Source organism: Syngnathus scovelli, chromosome 7 (assembly GCF_024217435.2).
Source record: "Syngnathus scovelli strain Florida chromosome 7, RoL_Ssco_1.2, whole genome shotgun sequence".
Lineage (NCBI taxonomy): Eukaryota > Metazoa > Chordata > Actinopteri > Syngnathiformes > Syngnathidae > Syngnathus > Syngnathus scovelli.
The window spans coordinates 3,574,763-3,596,914 of record NC_090853.1 but is presented as its reverse complement, the minus strand read 5'-3'; the positions used below and the strand labels follow the sequence as shown (position 1 = coordinate 3,596,914).

Sequence of the window (22,152 nt, the reverse complement as noted above, 5' to 3'; positions counted from 1 at the left end):
CATTGTAAAATACTCGTGTATATGATTTTTAATATTTGTATGAATCTAATAAATAGGTGCTGAAAGTTAAATATAAAGTATTATGTAAACACACAACACAAAAGATCTTTGAATAAGTTAAAACTTTATTGATAAACGAAACTATAACATAATTTACACAGGGAGGAAAGAACATTCTGAGTCACTCATTGTTGAGTCTGCTTGGCACGAAGCTTCTGGAGTGTTTTCTGTGGGGGAATAAAACATCAGTTGAGTGCCGTCGGCGTAATGCCTAAAAAAAAAAAAAAAGATTTACCATGTGGAAGGCTTTGGCTTTCTGTCTGTTGCTGGCCGAAGCTTCCTGACGGCTTTGGACCGCCTTCCGCTCTTTGACCTCCTCAAGCTGCTCGTACAGTCTGAAAGAATAAATGCGGTGTTGAGACAGTGGTGACATGGGAAGGTAAAAACAATAAAATATGGCAGTACCTCCGAGTTTGTCTGTGCATGTCGGCAACTTTCTTCACTTGGCTCTGCTCGTTCAACTTTGTTGACGTGCTCGCTGCTGAAAAGCAAATTAAGACTTAACTTCAGGGCACATTTGTATCTGCCCCGTCTTGTTACTCGTCAGTTTTCCTACCTGGAGGAGTCAGGGGCTTTTGTTGCTTGATTAACGTGGACTTTGCCATTTTGCACTTGTCAGCTTTGGCTTGCCTCTGCAGAGGACATTCCTTGCCCGGCCCCCTTTTAGCTTTGATTTGTTCCACTTGGTAGTCCGACTGAGTCTGCAGTAAGGTTGCAATCATTTTAACTTTATCGTTAATTTGTATTTCATTCCTTTTATTTCATTCAACCTTGGTCTGCAGAGGCCTTTCCTCAGACTGCGGGCTGACCTCCGCTGCTTTTCCATTCCTGACCATCGCCCCTTTGGCCTTAACTTGTTCCGCCCGGCGGGCTGACCTCTCAAGAAGAGCTTGGCGCTTCTTCTCAAAGACTCCCTGCTGCTGGGACCCCCAATTGAACTCGAGGAGCATGCCTGATGCCAACAGACAGACATTTTCAATATAAACCACTCTCCACCTTCAAAGCCCTCTAAATAAATCCATAGCAGACTTTACCTGCATGTGTCGGGCTCTGATCTGCTTTAAAAGCTCCTGGAGGTTTCCCCATTAACGTTGGTTGGGACTCCTACGATAAAGAAAATAAGTTCACACGAGGACAGAGTTGAGAAGGTCCTGGAATGCCAACACGAGTACCTCATTGCCTTTTTGTTCTTCCTCCTTCCACGGGAGTTCTTCCTCGAGCACTATGCTGTCCTGCAACGTGGTGTCTGTCAAGCTCACCAGTGTTATTTGGGACTGCTCCAGGATGCCATTCATACTGCCGGCCTCCTAGAAATACAAGTTATCAAAAAAGACAAAAAAAAACACCTTCAAAAATCGAGCAGCACAAAATTGTACCCGTAGTCTAGCATTGAGGTCCAGCCTCAAGTTCAAAGTGCACTCTTCTGCAGGGATGTCAGGAATGGGAACTTCTACGTCCCGCTGCTTTTCTTCTACGTCCTCCTCAGGCAAGATGCTGAATGCAGACGAATTGTTGCTAGCATCAGATTGGGAGAGCCGCACCATCTGTAATCACAAATTATGTTAGCGCTCATTTAAGCGCACACACGCGTAATTAGACACACAACCTGAGGAGAGTTGACGCGATGCCAAGGGGACGTCCGGCGGGAGCCTTCCTCCGTCCTGAAGCGGTCGGTGGAGCGCTCGCTCTCAGAAGCCCCGCCTTGAGACGCCGAGTCGGAATGCGTTGACAGGCTGAGCTCGCCGCTCGAGAGGCGTCCCTCGGAAGAGTCGCGAAACACGGCGGACGGGTCCGGGGCTGTCTCGTTGTTGGTGACCTCGGACGGGAGGGGGTGAAAGGAGTCTGCGCCGGGCGGGACGGAAACCCTGTGTGAGGCTTCGGGAGGTAAGGATGGATGCGAGGGAATGGTGGCCTCTGTCAAGGTGCTGAGATCCAAGCCAGTTCTTTCACCTAAAATGTAACAAAAAAGTATATATGATCTGTAATTTTTTTTTCAATTTCATTTTTCTATTACTTTTTATCATCTGTAATTTAATACATTTGGTATGACAGCATCTATTTACTGTTTGCAAAGTTCTCAAACCTGAGCTTCCACTGTCCTGGCCAGAAGACAAGTCCAACTCGGCGACAAGCGGTTTCATCGAACTCTCCGGACGCTCGTCCAACCAGGACCGTTCCGTGTGGGATGGCAACTGAGCTACACTGGGTTCATGCTGCCCTCTCCACCCGCGCTGGCTCGACTCGCGAGAGATTTGTTCCATAATGCGACTCAAGGTCAAGTCCAATCTGGCGGAAAGCAGCGGGCCGGGCGGCTGGCCGATTACGGACGAGTGAGCTGACGGCTGACCCAGCAGCCGCTCCATGGTGCTGTCTCTTTGTTCTGCAATGAGGTAGGAGGACTGATCCCCTGGCTGACCAATCAGAGGTCTGAACGAGTCCTGATCCTCGTAGACCGAGGATTGCCCCAAAATTGGTTGGACCGCCTGGTCACGGTTCTGGAAGATGAACAAGCAAGAATTCAAAATGTTCCTCAAGTAGAGTAAATCAAGTTTAAGGCGGTTTTGTGGCTCACTGACCACGACACTAGTGTGGGCGGCTGGAGAAGGAATAGTCACACCAGACGCTTCGTCGTCATCTCGCCCTGTTCCAAACGGAGTACGGTGAACAAAACCGCACGCTGAGCGAACATCTCACGCACGCTCTACCTGTGCTTAAAGATACGCTGAGCTCTCGGGCGTATTGCTCGACGATACGCTGGACGTCGCTCATCGGAGAGGCGTGAAGAGCCGCTTGGGGCTGGCCTGCAGCGGGACTGGAGGAGGGGCCGAGGCGAGAAGTCTCCATGGCGACAAGGGTTGGAGATTTACCTAATAATGACACCACAATGGTTTTGGACCAGAGGTCGCTTGACTAATTTTTATTTATTTTTTTCCTCACCTGCGTTGGCGTCTGGGTCACTGGTGATGTAGCTGCCGGTGGACAAGGGTGTGATGGACAAGCATTCCCGATCAGAACGTCCATGTGCAGACTGACAACAAACGCACACACACACTCGGTTAGGATTGGTGGTTGCATTTACAAATCTTACCATATATTCATAAATAATTTAGTAATTGGATATTGAGCTCAGTTCAAGTGTAGAAACCCTCATGTAATGTATTTTTAAAAAAAAAATACAATTCAGGGAATTTTGTTTACATCATCGCTCAAAAGACAACACACATACAGACAGACAGACACACACACACACGGACGGACAAACATACAAACAAAAAGCTTCTCATGCATAATCACAGGCCAAGGAAGACATTACCAAGGCACTCAGATTTGGCTATTTTTCATCATTGATCCACAAGTTGTGAACCTCAGAGGGGTTGAAAAGTGTACCTGCATGCAATGTCAGACCCTTGACTCAAAATAAAAACCCAACTTGCCTCTCCAGGTGACCCGCTAGCATCCGAGAAGGAGCCGCTGATCGGGACCGCCGGGCCTAAGGAGTCGGATTCCTTCTCGGAGTCCAATGAGAAGTGGCGATATGAACCTGGGCAACAAAATTCGATTTGAATGGACCTTCACGAAAAAAAAGTAGGTGTCAACCGAGTTTTGATTGTATTGTATTATTTTCATTGAATTGCTAAAATGAGCGAACGTACCGTGCTCAGAAGTGTCTGGTGATGTCCCGGACCCCATCACTTGCTTTCCTCCATAAAGCGATGAGGTGGACCTCTTTGAACTTGACATGGACGACGTCTGTAGAGTTGCTTCTGTGGTCACAGGGGACTCGTATGGCTCCCGCAGAGACCAGTCCATTGTGTGTTGGGGCGTAGAAAAAGCATCGCCCGGACCTGAGAGCAGAATCAGCGTCAGTGATGACGGGACGTGAGATGCCAAGTTTTTGGACTGACCTGTCGCCAGGCTAGTGTCCACTGGCGTCTCCACTTCCTGAATGGCGCTGAGCTCGTGCTGCTCGCTCATCGTGCCGAGCCGGACTCGGGTCACTGGGGGTTTTGCTGCTCGGGCGGGAGCATGAAGTGAGGCTGGAAAAAAAATTGAAATGAAAATCAGTTTTTGGGATTATGCTGCGCGCTATCAATGCTACGCGCTAGTACCCGTCTCGCTGGTGGATGGGAGATGAAGACTTGGGTCGTCTTCTGTCTGCAGATGCCCCGGGCGGGTCAAACTCCCCCCGTTAGATTTTTCGATGACTTTGAGCAGGGAGGAAAGTAGTCCCAATCGGATTTGAGCGGCGTCCTGTGGTGTGGCGACCTCGCTTTGCGGCTGCAAGAACATCACGGTTGAGCCGAAGAAGATATTACGCGACAAGAGGAGACACTTTGTGAACTCACTTGAGCGTCAACGTTAATCAGAGCCCTTAATGTTTCTTTTTGCTGCCTGAGGAGCTCCAGACTCTCTGGCTGTTTTTGCCGCAGTTCTTCTTTGCTCTCCTGCTGCCGATTGCGGAACTCCTGAGGCCTCTGCTGGTCTTGTTCTGCAGGTGATCCAAACTGTGGAAGGTGACTCTGCGTGATCGTTTGGATGGGCTGGATTGGAAAGCTGGTGGAAGGGAGAAACTCGGTGGGTTGACGAGTGAAGGCCTCTCTGGTGAGCGCTTGAGAAGAAAGAACTTCTCTGATGACTGGTGTGGGATGGAATGACTCTCGGGTGACCTTCTTAAGAGGGAGTGGTTGAAGAGGAAGAGTCTCTTTGGTGACCACTTGAGGACGAGATGGCTCGGCGGTGACCGCTTGAGGAAGCGGCTCTCTGGTGACTGGTTTGAGTTGAAGCGACTCTTTGGTGAGTATTTTAAAAGGGAGCAACTGTCTGGTGACTACTTGAGGAGGAAGCGACTCTGCGGCGCTAACTTGGAGAGGAATTGGCTGTGTGGTGATGGCGTTAGGAGGAACGGGCTCTCTGGTGACCACTTGAGGAGATAGTAACTCTCTAGTGACCATTTTAGAAGGAAGTACTTTTCGGATGACCGCTTTGGGAGGAATTGACTCGGTGGTGGTCGACGGGACTCTCGGAACAACTTTTCTCGTCAGAGGGTCGGGATCAGAGATGTCCTGTAGCTGGTACCTCGGAAGGTTTGAACTTTCAAATGATTCCGCGGGTTGGAGGCTGGAGGAGGGAGGAGCCGGTGGTATGGACGGACCAGACGATGCTTGGGAGGAGAAGTCGGTGGAGATTTGAGGCTCGTGCAGCGGAGGAGGAAGGGGCAGAGTGGTCCCGTTGTGACGGTTCTGAAGAGAGCGCTGGTAGTCTTCCAGGCGTCGTCGAGCCAGGTCCATAGATTGCTGATGAATTCTTTGAATTGAGAAAAAAATAAGACTGGATTAGAACCAGAAACTGGAAGTTTGTTTTGATACTTTTCCTTGATGATGCAACGCACCTGTTTTGCTCTAGGAGGCGCTCTTGACATTCTCGGATTCTTCTGGTGTGTTCAGGAGTCTGTGGGATTGGGATTTTTTTTCTGATTTAGAATTTTAAAAAAAGAATTCTGAAATTTTGGCTTACCTCTGGATGTGGGTGAACTTCTTGATCATGGACCCCCGCTTGAGGGGTTTCTTGTTGTTGAGACTCAAGCAACAATCGCTCCAGTTCGGCTTTCTGCTCTTCCAGCTCCTGTAGAAAGGCCATCTGCTGCTGTTTCTCCCTCTCCAGCTCCATCTCCTGCAGAAGAAGACGAAAAAGCTTGAGCAAAATGCAAATACAAAGTGGACTAAAGCGGTCCCCTACCCTTTTCTTTCGCTCGGTTTCAAATTCCAGGATTTTGGAGGCGAGGGAATCTCCATCTTGACTGTCTGATGGGATTGGCTGAATTGTTGCGTTTGTTGCTAATAAAAACAAACATTTCATCATATTTAATTATGACTTTTGTACTAGCGTCAGGAAAGCAGTGTTACCTTGAGGAACCAACGGCGCCTGGGCGGGATGGCTGCTGAGCGAGCCCGTTTCGATGGTCACGTCTTCCTCCGAAACTTCTCTGTCTGCCGCCTCGACCCTTTCGGAAACTCCCTCGGGCCGAACGACGGCATCCCGCTCTGGGATCACTTTGTTGTCCTGCTCCGAGCCCCGACTGGCGACGGGGATTCCGCCGTCACAGCTTGACGACTCGCTTCTTTGGTTCCTGATGCGATTGAGGAGATTGGTCAAGGCCTTCCTGGGAGCTGCTCGCATGTTCTCCACTGCAGGTTAAGAAAGTTGTTCATGTCTTTGCGAGCGTGGTACTAGTAATGTCTTTACTAGTTATGTTAATTTATACCATGGGCATTTTCCTGCAATCCAGGGTCCTCTGTGGACCTTTCTCGTTCAGATGTGACACCCTCGTCTAGCGTGACATCCAGCTCCGGGTCTTGGCTGTCGGCGCCGATGGCAGGACGAGGTTCTGGGACGAGCCGACTTATGGAGTCACTTTGGATTCCTGGAATTTCAAAATATGTAAACAATAATCCATCCAATCAACAACTACACCAAGTTTTGACTTCATACTTCTTTCTCTGGTGTACATGTCCTCAAAGGCAACCTCCATGTCTCTTTGGAAGTCATCCTTCATCTCCTGCTTCCTGTGAGGCGGCTGGAAGATCTGCGGCGCTATCTGAAAGGCCTGCTGCCGCCTCCTCAGCATGTCGGCGTGCTGCATGTGCTCCAGTTCCACGAGGAGCCGTTCGCGATCCTAAAGGTACCAACACGGGGGTCTGACATTGGCCCGATGGTGCTTGAGATCAACACACAAAGTTCATACCAGCGCCAGTTGCTCTTTCTTCAGAGCCGATTTCCCTCGAACACGAGCCGTCTCCTTTCGTTCGGCTCTCTTCCTCTCTTCCTCCCTCTGTAAGTCCAGATGCCTCTTCATGGCCAGCTCAGCTCCCTCATGGGCATCCACCTATTTGAGAAAGTTGACTTATGGCAACTCCAAACATGTGGTTCATGCCTTTCTTTACCTGCTGCGTGTCTGCCGCCCGGTCCACCGTGATCCCGGGGTGCATGTGGTGACGGGTGCCGGCAAAGGCACTGACATCCGATTTCTTTCCCATGTGCGATTTTCCGGCTTCAATGGCTTGCTTGGAAAGGGAAGACAATAACAATTCATTTCAAGTTTTGTCATTCGTAAAAATGTTCACACTATTTCAAGCACAACCTTTGAGTACAACAATGCAACTTACTAAAATTGGATTTGGGGGAGGCGGCGGGAGGCTGGCCACTTTTGTCGATCTCTCCTTTTCTACCTGCAGAGCCTTTTTCCGAGCATTGATCGTTCTGCAAAGGAAACAAAAAAAAAAAAACAATGTCCACATTTCTCTCTCTTTGTCTTAGTCTGGTAGTCACATTCAAAAAAGTTGAAAAATTCTCACCGGCTTTGCATCTCACTATCTTTAAGCTTCTGCGACTTGAGCTCTTTCAGAGCTTCTTGAAAGCGCTCTTCGGCTTTGGCGTGATTCAGCGCTTCTCTCCGAGTTATGGCCAGCAAATCAGGCTCCTTTTACAGATCAAAAAGATATTTTAATACAACTATGTATTATGTAGAGCAGTGCCCTCTGTCTTTCTGACGTCACACTGCATTACATTTTCTTTGGCCATCCTCTGTCCTTGGCCGACCATCTGGAGGGTCTGTTCGTAAAGCAACTGCAGCGTGCGCAGTTTCTCGTTTTGCTGTTGCTCCCATTGCTCCCGCAGTTCCTGTCCCAGGAGCTCCAGCTCACGCTGACGTCTCCGCTCAACATTCTGCCGTGTCTGGAACGCAAAGTTCTTATGCTGCTCACGAACCTAAGAGAGGAACAGGGTTCAACAATTAAATGCATGATAATAAATTGAAGGATTGCATAATTCGTTTGCAAAAATAGCTTGCTCGAATGAGAGCATTGATCACAAGTTTCAAAACTCACAAACTGTTTGGCTCGGGGGATTGACATGACTCAATGGGTGGCAAATCAAAGTGAGTCAAAAGTTCGGACGCAATAACTGAACATATGACGTCACAATGAAGTGAAACGTCAGAAAGCGAAGCAAAATCGATTATGTTCTCACTACCTGTTGTATTCGCAATTTTCTCCTTCTTCCCCTTTCTTCTTGCATCCACTGGGCCTCTTCGTTGGGGCTCAGTCGTAATTTTCCCAGCCGTCTCGCCATTGTCTCTCAGCGTAAACATTTCTCTGTAGCAACATAAGCAGCTAGCGGCTTAGCTGATTGGCCTGAATTGGTTAACTTTGCCTGATCGCAAAGTTCCGCCGCTCAGACGCGAGTAAATCGATGAAATAGGATCTTATCAAGTTATAGACGTCAGATTGAATACATTCTGATGCGATCAATTTAAAATAAAAGACATTTTCTTGCAGCACACAAATCTGTGCGATCGCGAAGAGTTCGCTTTGAATTCTTCCTACGTCACATCCGTCGGTTTAAACGTCCCGCCGTGTTCGCGCACTTTGTCGCGACACATTGTTATATTATTTAGATGTATTATCATTATTAATTATCGGCACTCTTAAATAGTCAGCAAGACTTTTATCACGTATATATATATTTAAAAAAAAAGAAGAAGCTTAAATGTATTTAGTATTTTACAATTTTAACAGCTGCAGCAACACTTTTCACCGAAGAGAGGTGCTATTGTCCCCAAGTAGAATTAGCTGCCATATATGACAAAACAAAGAAGAGCACATAGCGTGTGTAGAATAATCGAAACACGACAGAAACAACACAACTTAAAGGAGCAATATTTAAATTCCTAGCAATTGCTTAAAATCAGAGGTAAGATGTGCTTAAATCAAATGTTATTAATTTCAACGTTTTCATGTTGCTGTTTAGTGTTCTAACCAAATACGCCGTGATTAGCATGAAGCTAACGCTAGCCGATTTGGATAGCAAAGCAGTCGTATAATGATGTCTTTCTCTTGCTGTCCCTTCCCTGTCTTGCTTAGTTGCCATCATGGCCAGCGGTCCAGGCGTGAGGGTCAGCATAGAGTCTTTCTGTGAGAAGCAGGTGCAGGAGGTTGCCCTCGATGGAACTGAGACGTACGTGCCACCCCTGTCCATGTCCCAGAACTTGGCTAAATTGGCGCAGCGGATTGACTTCAGCCAAGGATCCGACTCTGAGGAAGAGGGAACCAACAGCGAATCCCGGGATCGCGAGTGGTGCAAACATGACGTGGAGGAAGAAGAAGGTATCATGAAGACAAGTTTGTGTTGAATGCACAATGAATGACTCTTCTTTTCCACTGTTTCGTTTTATGCAGGAACAGTAAAGTTCCAGCCCTCCCTGTGGCCTTGGGATTCCGTCCGCAACAACTTGCGTAGTTCCCTGACCGAAATGTGTGTCCTCTACGATGTGCTCTGCGTGGTGAAGGAGAAGAAGTACATGGCGCTAGACCCAGTGTCTCAAGATCCGTCCATGAGCAAGGTAAAGTGAAAACACTGGCACATTTTAAGTTTAATATCCACATTGGTTTGCTTTGATTCAGACCCCTCAGGTGTTCCAACTGATGAGCAAAAAGAAATCACTGGCCACAGCAGCGCAGCTCCTCCTGAAGGGGGCTGAGAAGCTCAACAAGTCTGTCGCGGAGAACCTGGAGAACCGCAGACAGCGAGACTTCAACGCGGAGCTGCTGCGATTGCGCTCGCAGTGGAAGCTGCGCAAAGTCGGCGACAAGATCCTGGGAGACCTCAGCTACCGGAGTGCAGGTTATTGAAACCACCACAAAGTGATTTTGATGTTTTTGTCATCCCAGTCTGTAAAAGCTACATGATGTCATTAACCACGCAGGCTCACTGTTTCCTCATCACGGCTCATTTGAGGTGATCAAGAACACGGATATTGATCTGGACAAAAAGATCCCGGAGGACTACTGTCCCCTTGACGTGCAGATCCCCAGTGATCTTGAGGGATCTGCTTACATCAAGGTAGGGGACTGACAGACATATTTTCATACCGACTTGAATGAAGAAATATTGGAGAAAGCGGTGGAATCACCACTGGGACTGTTCCAGGTTTCCATCCAGAAGCAAGCTCCAGACATTGGTGATCTCGGAACAGTCAATTTGTTCCGGCGACAACCAAAAACCAAAGGAGGTGTGGTATTGCTGCAACTCTACTTAGTGTTTATCATGAAAGGTTTTTTTTTTTTTTTAATTCGGCACATCTTCTTGGTAATGTGTCACATTGGCAGGTTCGCAGCTGTGGCACGTGAAGCTCGAGGCGGCTCAGAACGTTCTCCTCTGCAAGGAGATCTTTGCGCAGTTGTCTCGGGAAGCCGTCCAGATCAAATCCCAAATCCCTCACATTGTCGTGAAGAATCAGATCATCTCACAGCCCTTCCCAGGTCTTGGAACGCTCGTGACTACGATCAACCAATACTAATCGCGTATTTATTACCATTATAATTAATGTTTCTCAAATCTGCATCAGTCTGAAAAACAAAACAAGCAATTTTCGTTTTTCTACATTTTGTGCCACTGACTGAATAATTCTGTTTGTAGGTTTGCAACTCTCCATCTCATTGTGCCACTCGACGACAGACAAGAGGAACCATCGGGCCTCACCGGAAAGACCCAAACCAGATGATCATCTTTACGTACTGGAACATAACCTGCATCAGATGATGCGAGAGGTGAGACTTTTTTTTTTTTTTTTCCCATCAGGGATACTTTGACTATAATTTGATTGAATCGAATGAAGGTTTCCTTTGTCTGTGTCGCAGTTCCACAAGCAGCAGCTGAGTTCCATGGTGATGCCACATCCCGCCACCGCCCCATTTGGCCACAAGCGCCTGCGTCTGGCGGGTCCGATGGCCTACGACAAGGCCGAAATTAGCAACTTGCAGCAACGAGAAGGTCTCCTGGAGAAGATCATCAAACAGGCCAAGCACATCTTCCTACGGAGCCGGTAAGACCGGCTTCTACTTTTTCAAACGACGACATCATTCATCGTGCATCTTTTGTGGATTTGTCAGAACGGCGCGCACCATCGACAGCCTGGCCAGCCGCATCGAAGACCCTCAAATTCAAGCTCACTGGTCCAACATTAACGACGTGTACGAGTCAAGCGTCAAAGTGCTGATCACCTCTCAGAGCTACGAGCAAATCTGCAAGTAAGTTGCGGAAGGAAGGCACGAAGGTGATTTGAAGGTGTGGCTAATGTGCTGATCGCATGTTTCAGGTCCATCCAGCTGCAGCTCAACATTGGCGTGGAGCAGATCCGAGTGGTCCATCGAGACGGCCGCGTGGTCACTCTGTCGCATCAGGAGCAGGAGCTGCAGGACTTCCTCCTCTCCCAGGTATGGCTACTCTTACCACCGAGCTCCAAATCAAGAGCTTCATGGGTGTCCCTGGCTCGTCCTCGCCGCAGATGTCCCAGCACCAGGTGCACGCCGTGCAGCAGCTGGCCAAAGTGATGGGCTGGCACGTGCTGAGCTTCAGCAACCACGTCGGCCTCGGCCCGGTGGAGAGCATCGGGAACGCTTCGGCCGTCACCGTGGCGTCTCCCAACGGAGAGTACGCCATCTCAGGTGAGACTGCTCACTTAAGACTTTTTAAATTGACCTAAAATGGCTTCCTTTCTTATCTGCTGCTCTGTTGTTTCCTTCCGCCCCCCCCCCTTCCCCAGTGCGTAACGGTCCCGAGAGCGGGTGCAGGGTTTTGGTCCAGTTCCCCCGCAACCAGACCAAGGACCTGCCCAAGAGTGAGATCATCCAGGACGGCAAGTGGAGCCACCTCAGGGGTCCGTACAAGGAGGTCCACTGGAACAAGATGGAGGGACGCAACTTTGTCTACAAGATGGAGCTCCTCATGGCCGCCCTTACCCCTTGCCCTTAATTGCAACACTCCCCGGGTGGACCAGCAACTTAGCCATGTTACAAAAAAAAAAAAAAGATAAGCCACGCCCCTTTCCTTTTTATTCTTCCATGGAGGAGTTTTACAAGACTTTTGTTGGCTCCCTGCCCACGTCTGTTCACTGTTTTTTTTCCCCCCACTTACTAAAATTTTCCACATGAAACTGTTCAATTCCCTCAGCTCAGAACATTTTGGGGAAGTATCCCAACTTGACCTATAGTTAGTTACTCCAAACAATATTATTTTGGCAATAAATACAGTTTATATTTACAGTACACGTGTATAAAATAAATCTGAGTGCCTCAGTCTCTCCTTTCCTCTACCAAATCCATTGTGGTGAAGGAGAAAAAAAAAAATGTCTTTCCTGTTTCAAATGAAAAATAGTCCCAACAAACTCGGGTCAAAGACGCTGCAGCTCCGTTGTGTCATTTTCTGGAGAAAGAAAAAAAAAGGGGGAGGCATTCATTTGAGACTCTAGGCAACCTTTGTACTCCAAAACACGCCCGAAATGCCAACTTGTATTCACAGCCAGACAGCCCGACACTATTTGTGACTGTAGTCATTTGAGCGAGCAAACTTTAGAAAGGCAGAAGTAGGAATAAACCAAGTACTGTACAAACAAGTCTGTATTATACAATGGTGCCTTGATATGAGTTGGCATCTGGCCAATTTTTGAATGCTGCTTACAAACTAGAGGCACGAATACTCCACAATAATCAGACTTTTAAAATTGCAATCCCGAGTTTACCATTTATAGCAGCAAAGGCCACAATAACCGACCAGGATATAACCTTTGGCCCCAATGCAACATGAGTCATTTTATACTACTAAAAGATTAAGAAAAAAAAAAATCTGTGGTTAGAAGCAGAAGATTAGATGAATGAAACTCCTACCTGGCATTTCCTTCCTGCGTCGCCACGCTACAATCTTCCCGTAGGCTTTGTTCAACAGCCACATGGCCAGCATGAGAAGGCCCGCCAAGCAGGCCAGCGCCAGGGCTGACACCGACAGGTACTGCAGGTCCTCATACAGAACCTCTGCGAAGAACATGATTATTATTTAAGTATAAAAATGCATCACCTGTCTTTTTTCCACCCACCATTGACTTTGAGGACAAATCCAACATCTTTACTACTGCCGCCCAGCTCGTCGGTGACCGTCAGCACGTAGTACCCGGTGTCTTGCAACCGGAGGTCCGACAATCCCATGGAGCCGTTGTCGTGCGCTTCTACGCGACTGCTGTAGTCAGCGGTGACGTTGGTGAAGACGCCCGGCCGCCAGATGCCGATGGCGCGGCTCACCGAGCTCGACATGAAGGTCCACTGGATGGTGGGGGTGCAATTGCAGGCCACATCCACGGAGAAGAACACGTCCTCCTGCACGGACCGGGTTAGGCTGTGATCGGGGGACTCGATGGAGATGGCTCCAGCTTGGAAGGAGAAAAAAAGTACATTTATTTTTTTAACAAGCACTTTTTGAGCCAGAAAATTCCTTGGCACTCAGATTTCACATGACAGGTTCCTGGCAGAACTTTCTAAAAGGGGGTCACTCCTTTTAATAAAGTATGTTTGGGCAGCCTCAAAAACCTCATCAAATTTATCCAAAGACGTTTCAATGGACCTTGTGGTTCTGCTGTTTGCTCAATGAGGCATGGAGAAGGAATTCTACTCAAGAATGCCAAGGCGCTGAGAAGAAAAAAAGGAGCGCCATTGCTCATCGATTAAACAGCCGCGTTGACGTAGCTATAAATATCATCATAATAAACAGGATGCATATATTGTCACACTCGAAGTAGAAGTACACGTAAAACTGGTGACGGTAGATGGTCTGATTCAACGACTGTAATTAAGTACTAATTCCAAAATTCCCACAAACAAAGAAACAAAAGCATTTACAAACAGATGACATTCAGAAGTAAAGGAAAATTATATATCTTACCGAAATGACATTTAAACACAAGACCTTTGACATCGCACATTATTGAGGAGCATAATTTGTCAGATTTGATTTATTTATTTAGATTGTTAAGAGTCTGTAGCTACTGTCGTCCTGTCACCAAAAAGCTGAACTGGAACTATTTCCCTTTTTTATTTTTTTTTGCTTATGTGGCCCTCAACCAGTTGAGACGTTCCCGTCGTGAGAATAAGTATAGTGCTTACCTCGTTGGCACATGTACAACAAAAAGCAAAAGAGCGCAGCAACGTCGTGTACATCCCAGAGCCTGTAGTACAACATTAGCATCTCAGAGCCATCGGTTGGTTGAAGAGCACCAAGAAGAATCTCCCCCCAACTCACTTGACCTTTTGCTGGGCTTTTTCAGTCCTTAACAAATAGTGATCCCGACATTTTCTCACAGTCTTCCTCGTGCCTCGTCGTCCTCTCAGGCGTTTACTGAGTTCATACCTGCGCAGCCGGCACGCACCGATCAGACAGGTTGAGCCGGAGATTATTGAGTAAACATGTATCCGCACTCACACACCAAGGTGAAGAAAGGCCACACGGTGTCGGGCCTTCCCGCTTTTGGGAGTTACAAGTAAAACAGGCACTTTGGAGCCACACCAGCTATCAGGATAGGTTGGAAGCCCCTGGCCCCTCGCATTGTGTGACACCTGGTAGAACGTGCCAAACAGGAAGCACTCACTTCAAAAAAATAAAAAGAGAGAGAGAGAGAGAGAGAGAGAGAGAGAGAGAGAGAGAGAGAGAGAGAGAGAGAGTGCAACTGGCCTATGTTTGGAAGTTTGTTTGACTGTGGGAAGCCATTTGAGTATTTATTTGAAGGCCTTTCTGCCCAGTTTAAGTGAGAAATAGCAATCACAACAAAATTTATGAATATATTGTTCAGTAAGTATATAATGTCAATCCAGATTTAGCATAACTCTCAAGTTCTTGCACAGGAGCGGTCGCTCATCAGTTTGTGCACATGATTAAGTGTTATTTGATGAAGTGTGAGACAGAAATTACAAAATATTTTCACTTATGATTGCATACAATGTGTGGAAGCAATCTCTGACGTCAATTTGATTTAAATTATTGAAAACAGTAAAAATGTATTAATGATGTACGTATTGCGTAATGACATCGAAATGTCCAAGATGACCTTGAACGTTGCTTCGAAAAAAAAAAAAAAAAAACTGGCGGTCTAGTTTGAGTCAATTAGGTAACAAGGGACTTCGAGGGGAAAACTTGTTTTTTTGGCACCGAATACTGACGAAAAAATATCACTCCGGACGAAAATGCTTTGGTGAATATTCAAAATGCTTTTCAGGTGACTCTTAAGGGGTTTTTACTGAAGTCAAATTTGTTGTACGTCTCCTTCTACCGAACAGGTAAGCAAATTAACATCTTAGGCCTACTCTTATGACCTTCAATTTCCTCAACATGCACACAATTCCACACAAGTAAGTGAAACTTTGTAACAAATACACAGTAAATAATTTAATTGTGCGTTCACTGAAGTTTTTAATCTCGTTTGATGTGAACTTATGTGTAGTTCTCCTCCACTGCTGTGGTGTCGCTCTAGTTTTAATACCTGCCAGTTAAACCGTAAACAGGAAGTAGTTTGGTGACTCGGAGCATAGATGTGACGCTACCTGATACAATTTACACATATATCGGTCAAGCAGCAAAACTACTTTTCACCACAGTATTACACGAACAATCTGCTCATGCAATGAAAGTAATTTGCTGTTAATGATTCATGTAAGACTATTTTCACGTGGTTAAACGAGATCAAGTTAAAGTAAAATTACTTTTCCTTCGACGTGGATCACGTGACAGGCGATCGATTTCCTAATATTCTTTCGAAAAACAACACAAATGTCCTGCTTGGACCCATTATGTGTTTGCACTATTCTTGAACATTTGTCATTGGCTTAGTTGATTGTCAAAGAACAACACAATAATGCCATTAAAAGGAATGTTTACTGCTGCTTCTCCATTGGACCATCATGGGTCACATGACTTGTAGTACCCATCAATACTCCGTATTTATTTGTTTTTATAGGCTGTAAAACGGCACACCTATCCATTTCACTTACATTGTATGTTGTTGTTTCTTGTCGTGTAAATTTGTGTTGTTGTCGTTGCTTGGTGACATTTATCACTCTCACTTTAGATTGTAGTGCCGAGATTTAAGTAGTCCCCGTCTGCCACTCTGGGGTTATCGCTTCTCGGCCTTTTGGCTAAGATCAAGTGTAGTATCTGTTCTTATCAGTTTAATATCTGATACGTCCCCTATCCGGGGACCATATATTAAATTGATTTTTGGAACAGGGAGATGGAATAGGGGCTTGCTCCGTCCACTCCACGCATCGACCTGGTATTGCAGTACCTCCAGGAACGGTGCACCCCCCTCTCAATGTAAAATCAAAACTTTTTTAGTGTTTCTTGATGTGTCAGCATTTGTCTTATGTTGGCTTCCTTCGGTTGGACGAGACTACTCCTAATCTCAGAAGGAAATAATTTTTGAGGGTTTCCTTATATAAACACGATAAATCGAAAATATCCATGTAATATTTAAAATACATTTTTTGTGGAAGTATACATTTTCAGTGGAAAAGTCTGAGATTTTCATTGAATACTAAATCATACTTTGAGAAAAAAAAATCTCATTTGAAAAACATCTGAATGAAAATAATTAAGTATAACATTTACAATGCATGGTGTTTATATGAGTAATTATTCCAAATGTAGATTCCCAAATGTAGCGTTTCTATCCTGGTGGATGATCAAAACACGTACAGTAATGCCCTTGCACCACTAGATGGCAGCAGCAAATTGAAAAGAAGCAATGCATGCTGGGAACTATTGCAGATTATTGTTTTTAAACTTAATTTGATTACTGTAATGACTAAATGTACTATGTAAACACTTCTACAAATGCTATTTTATCCACTGAATGTGCTCACACGTTTGTACCAAATAAGACCGTGACTGAAGATGGTGTGTGTGGCAAAGACTTCGGCCCGGCGACCGTGTACAACTCATACTTACCTGGCAGGGGAGATACCATGATCAAGAAGGTGGTTCACCCAGGGTGAGGCTCAGCCATTGCACTCCGGTTGTGCTGACCCCTGCGAATTCCCCAAATGTGGGAATCTCGACTGCATAATTTCTGGTAGTGGGGGACTGCGTTCGCGCTCTCCCCTGATTAAGCTGTCAAAAAAAATACAAAACGAAACCTAATATAGTGTATTGAGCCCCCAATACCAACCCTTCTACTGAGTGCCAAGCAGAGAAGGAAATGAGTTCCATTTTTAAGGTCTTAGGCTTGACCCGGCCGGGGTTTGAAACCACGACCTCCCAATCTCAGGGCGGACACTCTCCCCTCGGCCACTGAGTTGGTGTTACTCAGCCCCGCTAAAAAGATACCGATCTGACGTACATCACTACCATCTAGGAGTCGAACTAAAATGAACCGCAACCCCACCCCCCTGCGCAACTCTCCCGATCTTTGCTCGATTAGTTTGGACTGAGGGCGTCCAGAAAGAGCGATCACACCGTAACGTCCCTTGTTAGCCCTTTTTGTTTCGTTTACTGATTTATCAAGTACAATTCTAAAAAAAAAAAAAGTCACATGGATCACCTTTCTTCTTTCGGGAGTAAGTTCTATTGTTATCCGAGGCATGTTGAGTCGCTGTGCAATGGTCACGTTGGACAACAATTGAGTTAGCATTGTTTTGCTAACGCTAGCGTATGCGGCGATATAGGCAACGACTGAATTTGTTCGATTTGACGGAGCTATGAAAGAAGACATTGTGTCGCTAAAATTGATAGGTGTTTTTTAAATGATACAGTAGAATTCAAGGCTCCCTGTTGGGTAAAAAACGGGGCTTTTAGCCGTTGGATTGTTTTGGGAGAGCTGCAGAAATATGCTAGCCGTACTCGCCTAGTGGCCTGTGATTAAAACGACAGACAAAAGCGCCAAGTTTGAAAATGTTAGTGCTCAATAATCCAGATTAAGAAAAACAGGACAGCACCAACCTTGTGGATTAATTTGCCAAGTTTTGATGCCAATTATGTTGTTCATGTAACCCTCAGACGACCCCCTTGATAAGCCACCATGCAGAGGCTGCTCGTCTTACCTCACCGAGCCTTACATCAAGTGTGCAGAATGTGGACCTTCACCTTTCCTCCTCTGCCTCCAGGTGACAATATGTCTACTCCAGGTAAAGAAGCTCCTCTTGATGCCGAATAACCTCTCTTTCTATTTTTTCCAGTGTTTCACCAAAGGCTTTGAATACAAGAAACATCAGAGTGACCACAAGTATGAAATCATGGTAAATTTGGAGTGGCCGTCAGGGACATCATACTTCTAACACGCAACACCGAGATGCTCTTTGACACACCTGACTAAAATGCTCTCGCCACATTACTGAGACACTCACACAAAGTACAGAGAGCATACCTCACTGTTTTAAAAAGATTTTTCCTCACACATTTGAAGCTGAAACCATCACATGCAAACTACTGAAGTAATTGGAGAGAAAAAAAGTCTATCAAAACTCCTCTCACCAGTTACGAATGTCAGCCCTAAATTTAAAATAATCTACAAAATCAGATTGAACAATCTTCCTTTGGTCTTGTTTATTCAGACGTCAGACTTCCCCGTTCTGGAGCCCGGCTGGACGGCGCAGGAGGAGATGGCTCTGCTCGAGGCTGTGATGGATTGCGGCTTCGGCAACTGGTCAGTCAAGTATTGAGAATTATTCGCTTAGATTGGTAAAACTTTTTTATTTTTTTATTAATTATTTAAACACAGAGATCAATAAATCCAGTTCAACTCGTTTTGGGATGTTACTAAACCTGTTCCAAAATGTCGGCTCATTGTTTTTGTGCTCTTACTCGCCAGGCAGGACGTGGCCTACCAGATGCGCAGCAAAAGCAAGGAGGAGTGCGAGAGTCATTACATGAAGAACTTTATCAACAATCCTCTCTTCTCCTCCACGCTGCTCAGCCTGCGAAAGACCAAAGACGCTCGCTTCGCCGACGGCGCCATTCCCTTTAAACGTCAGTGACGCCGCATCAATGCTGGTTTTTAATATATAAGAATAATATTTAATGTTACAGCGACCGAAGAACCACCTCGGCCAACGTTTGACTCGGTGCTCTCCAGGGACATGGCGGGGTACATGCCGGCCCGCGCTGACTTCATGGAGGTGAGCGATTGAATTTGAGGCTTGTTTTGCTCCCGATGGACTCTGAATGAAGTCCACTCGATGGAGTGACTCACACTAGCAGGCAGTGACTCATCCTAACATTTACCCTCTCACTCTGACATTGTTGTCAAATTTGTGCATGGAAATCCAGATGACTAAGCAGCCGCAAAATAATAATTATGATCTTTTTGTCCGTCCGGCCACGCAGGAATTTGACAACTACGCCGAATGGGATCTGAAAGACATCGACTTTGTGGACGACGACTCCGACGTTCTGCGTGGTGGGTAGCGCTTGCCGACCGACGCCCAATCTCGCACGACATTGTGCGATGATTATTTTCTGTTTGGTGTGTTGCAGCACTCAAACTGGCCGTGGTGGATATTTACCATTCCAGATTAAAGGAGCGACAACGCAGGAAGAAGTAAGTTGTAATAATGCCAGTCGCTCACTAGATGGCATCATTAGCCGCTTAAAAGCGCTGCTGCTTTCCGTCGAGTCGATTTTTTCACAATATGCTAAAATCACTGAATTGTTTTGACGTGTATTTTTCTGTCTTTGTTTTCCCAGGATTATTCGCGATCACGGACTCATCAACATGCGCAAATTCCAGAGTGAGTTGCCCTTTGACATCCGCGTTCACACCGTCACCATGGCTACGCGCTAACATCGGCAGCGCAAATGAGTTTGAAGGAGGTTGAAGTTGCGCGCATATGATTTATTCATGTCAGCTCCCCGCATCGCGTCACTGCGCATCACTCGCGGCCCTCCGCAGACAAAAGACAAGCTCGCCGTCAAGCTGCCCAACGGTTGTCATGGAGACTGTCGGAAACCGTGCGCACGCTCAGGTGTCTGCGTGTGTGAGAGGCACACACAGCTCCTCTCTAAGCGCCCCCCTCAGCTTTGAGACACAACAAGCCCCGAGGTGGCCAATGCAGCACGCGTTATTGCAACAAGTGTCGGAGCTGACGTACTGTGGTTATAAAAAGTCTGCACACCCTGTTCAAATATTAGGATAAATGACTAAATAACAGTGATAATGTTGTTACACAAGTGTACACACCCTCTGGAAATAGGACGTGGATCAGAATTCACTGGTCATATGGTGGCTGATGATTGTTGCCTTCATTTCTGAGCAAGTGACAACATTTGTGTCGTCTCACTTTGGTTCCCTTACAGTGCTGGAGCACTGCTACCCAAAGGAGGTCCAGGAGCTCTATGACATCATGAGGAGATTCGCCAGAATCACAGGACCCGTCGAGCATGACAAATTCATCGAGAGTCACGCATGTCAGTATCTGACCAAACATCACCGTTTTGTCATCACGCAAAACCTTTCAGTCCAGAATTTTTTTTTTCTGTGCTCATTTTGCAACGAATTCAAGCTGCAACCAGTGATTAATTGAATAATTCCTCATTTTGTTGTCAATGTTTTTTTTTTTTTGTGTATATTAGGTGTTTCTTTTTTTGTTTTTTGTAGTGGAGTTTGAGCTGCGGCGGGAGATCCGCAGGCTGCAGGAGTACCGCAAGGCCGGGATCAAGTCCTTCTGCAGTGAGTCGCAGCCCAAACGCAGCAGGGCTGTTTGGCAACAGCTCACGTTGAGCGATGGTGTTTGTGCGTTGCCCAGGTGCCAAAGTGTACGAGCGCGTGAAGCGAATGCGTGAGGACGAGCGCCGCAAGAGGACCATGCTGTGTGACATGCTGCAATACATCCAGGATGGACGAGCGTGCCAGCAGTGGCTCAGCAAGCAAGCCGCCATGTAAGACAAAGACAATGTGTGTCCACCAACAGATTCCATTTGGTATTTTTAGCCTTCAAAACAATTCATTTTCCCCATCACAGTTTTTTTTTTCCTTTGTGTTTGATCCAATCCACCGTGACTGCACGTGTGTGCGTGTTTATTAATAGTGTGACTTTTAATCTCCCGCTTGCAGAGATGCTGGCATCACACCGGCTGTCACCACAATCACAACATCAGGTAGGCGTTATTTGGAGTTGTCGATGTCTATTGTGTTGAATGTCGCCAAGAACTGTCGAGGGGGAGCGGTCGGGCGGATTATAAAACCGACACGTTGGCCGCGCGACCAAGCGTGTTGTGTTGCAGTCTCACTGTGTTGTGTTGTGCCTGTCTCCATAGCAACAGGCAGAAGGAGCGCGCCTCCCCTCAACCTGACCGGACTGCCTGGTACTGAGAAGCTCAACGAGCGTGAGAAAGAGGTATTTGAAGCCCTGCTCCAAACCAAGGTGCCATCAGATGGTGTGAATGTGTGACACGTGTTGTTGTTTTGCACGTAGTTGTGCCAGGTGGTGCGCCTGGTGCCCGGCGCGTATTTGGAGTACAAGCAGGCCTTGCTAAACGAATGTCGGCGTCAGGGCGGCCTGCGTCTGGCTCAGGCGCGAGCGCTCATCAAGATCGACGTCAACAAGACACGCAAGATCTACGACTTCCTCATCAAGGAGGGAAGCATCACCAAGGCCTAGCGCTGATGCGCCACCGCCGCCTTGTCACCACAACATATTTGTTACAATGAGTGTCATTTTCGACCGACGGACTTCAAAACTGAAATCACAATTATGAACATTCCAGTTGCTGAGACATTACTGGGAAATTTACAGAAAATGTTCCAAACTGGAAGCTTTCCGTCCAAATGAATGGGAATAAACCAGGAATTTAAAAATTTGGACATCGGCTCTTAATTCGGGGCAGAAATGTTTGGGAAATTTACATAGAATTTGTGGTAAAATATTTACATGGGAACTAAGAGAGGGGATTTTCCTGCATTTGGTGAAATTGGAAATGTATCATATTTTATATTTGAAACTACCCAATACCCTGCAGATGTCTATCTCCTTAAAAAAAAAAAAATCACATCTAATTTACTGCTGTTGACGTCTCCCTTTCGATCTTGCCTGCACTTCATTCTTGTTGCTGTGGCAGCCCTGCAAAACACATGGCATCTTAGCATCCTCCTCTACCCCCCCCCCTTTTTTTTTGTCAGTGGCCTTCTTTTTCTATCGCATAAACATTCTTGTCACTGTGTTTGTATGTGTCAATAATTTATCCGTGAAGAAATATTTTAATATATTAAATTATTTGAAAGCGGGTGTG

At 46.4% G+C, this 22,152-nt stretch overlaps 4 protein-coding genes and 2 non-coding genes across 10 annotated transcripts; 4 read left to right on the top strand and 2 right to left on the bottom strand.

The window, feature by feature from the left end:
• Window positions 1-107: 107 nt before the first annotated feature.
• Window positions 108-8,455, bottom strand: cep295 (centrosomal protein 295). Of its 2 annotated transcripts, none has more exons than XM_049725313.1 (30): window positions 8,089-8,455; window positions 7,624-7,824; window positions 7,413-7,537; window positions 7,224-7,317; window positions 7,002-7,121; window positions 6,803-6,943; window positions 6,550-6,733; window positions 6,323-6,481; window positions 5,964-6,245; window positions 5,797-5,894; window positions 5,575-5,730; window positions 5,450-5,508; window positions 4,407-5,364; window positions 4,170-4,338; window positions 3,966-4,097; window positions 3,714-3,905; window positions 3,495-3,601; window positions 2,998-3,088; window positions 2,766-2,927; window positions 2,637-2,701; window positions 2,144-2,555; window positions 1,667-2,010; window positions 1,437-1,604; window positions 1,233-1,367; window positions 1,095-1,164; window positions 831-1,012; window positions 617-761; window positions 466-541; window positions 296-395; window positions 108-227 (listed from the first exon to the last, which is right to left on the bottom strand). In XM_049725313.1, the coding sequence occupies exons 1-30, from the start codon at window positions 8,185-8,187 to the stop codon at window positions 186-188; spliced, it is 5,268 nt and encodes a 1,755-aa protein (XP_049581270.1). In that variant the 5' UTR covers window positions 8,188-8,455; the 3' UTR covers window positions 108-185. The 2 variants fall into 2 exon arrangements, with proteins under 2 accessions (XP_049581270.1, XP_049581271.1); XM_049725314.2 differs by having other exon boundaries at window positions 466-538.
• med17 (mediator complex subunit 17) lies at window positions 6,598-11,929 on the top strand. 2 transcript variants are annotated; one of them, XM_049725324.2, is made up of 13 exons: window positions 6,598-6,739; window positions 8,979-9,221; window positions 9,294-9,457; window positions 9,519-9,738; window positions 9,821-9,957; window positions 10,045-10,126; window positions 10,224-10,376; window positions 10,534-10,664; window positions 10,755-10,939; window positions 11,007-11,144; window positions 11,213-11,330; window positions 11,402-11,561; window positions 11,660-11,929. In XM_049725324.2, exons 2-13 carry the CDS (start codon window positions 8,987-8,989, stop codon window positions 11,866-11,868), a joined length of 1,932 nt encoding a protein of 643 aa, XP_049581281.1. In that variant the 5' UTR covers window positions 6,598-6,739; window positions 8,979-8,986; the 3' UTR covers window positions 11,869-11,929. The 2 variants fall into 2 exon arrangements, with proteins under 2 accessions (XP_049581281.1, XP_049581280.1); XM_049725323.2 differs by lacking the exon at window positions 6,598-6,739 and adding an exon at window positions 8,650-8,808.
• LOC125972074 (V-set and transmembrane domain-containing protein 5) lies at window positions 11,927-14,506 on the bottom strand. Of its 2 annotated transcripts, XM_049725363.2 has the most exons (5): window positions 14,366-14,505; window positions 14,046-14,289; window positions 12,986-13,315; window positions 12,780-12,923; window positions 11,927-12,318 (listed from the first exon to the last, which is right to left on the bottom strand). In XM_049725363.2, the coding sequence occupies exons 2-5, from the start codon at window positions 14,125-14,127 to the stop codon at window positions 12,287-12,289; spliced, it is 588 nt and encodes a 195-aa protein (XP_049581320.1). In that variant the 5' UTR covers window positions 14,128-14,289; window positions 14,366-14,505; the 3' UTR covers window positions 11,927-12,286. The 2 variants fall into 2 exon arrangements, with proteins under 2 accessions (XP_049581320.1, XP_049581319.1); XM_049725362.2 differs by having other exon boundaries at window positions 14,046-14,506.
• Window positions 14,507-15,028: 522 nt separating this feature from the next.
• On the top strand, window positions 15,029-21,725 carry tada2a (transcriptional adaptor 2A). 2 transcript variants are annotated; one of them, XM_049725329.2, is made up of 15 exons: window positions 15,029-15,212; window positions 17,926-18,032; window positions 18,105-18,164; window positions 18,480-18,571; window positions 18,737-18,894; window positions 18,955-19,043; window positions 19,252-19,324; window positions 19,402-19,465; window positions 19,612-19,655; window positions 20,221-20,331; window positions 20,522-20,593; window positions 20,670-20,802; window positions 20,978-21,021; window positions 21,181-21,260; window positions 21,339-21,725. In XM_049725329.2, the coding sequence occupies exons 3-15, from the start codon at window positions 18,162-18,164 to the stop codon at window positions 21,522-21,524; spliced, it is 1,149 nt and encodes a 382-aa protein (XP_049581286.1). In that variant the 5' UTR covers window positions 15,029-15,212; window positions 17,926-18,032; window positions 18,105-18,161; the 3' UTR covers window positions 21,525-21,725. The 2 variants fall into 2 exon arrangements, with proteins under 2 accessions (XP_049581286.1, XP_049581285.1); XM_049725328.2 differs by lacking the exon at window positions 15,029-15,212 and adding an exon at window positions 17,321-17,486.
• Window positions 16,048-16,238, top strand: LOC125972989 (U2 spliceosomal RNA). Its single transcript, XR_007482982.1, has one exon. It is a non-coding gene; the product is annotated as a U2 spliceosomal RNA (small nuclear RNA).
• Window positions 16,871-17,034, top strand: LOC125972986 (U1 spliceosomal RNA). Its single transcript, XR_007482980.1, has one exon. It is a non-coding gene; the product is annotated as a U1 spliceosomal RNA (small nuclear RNA).
• Window positions 21,726-22,152: the final 427 nt, after the last annotated feature.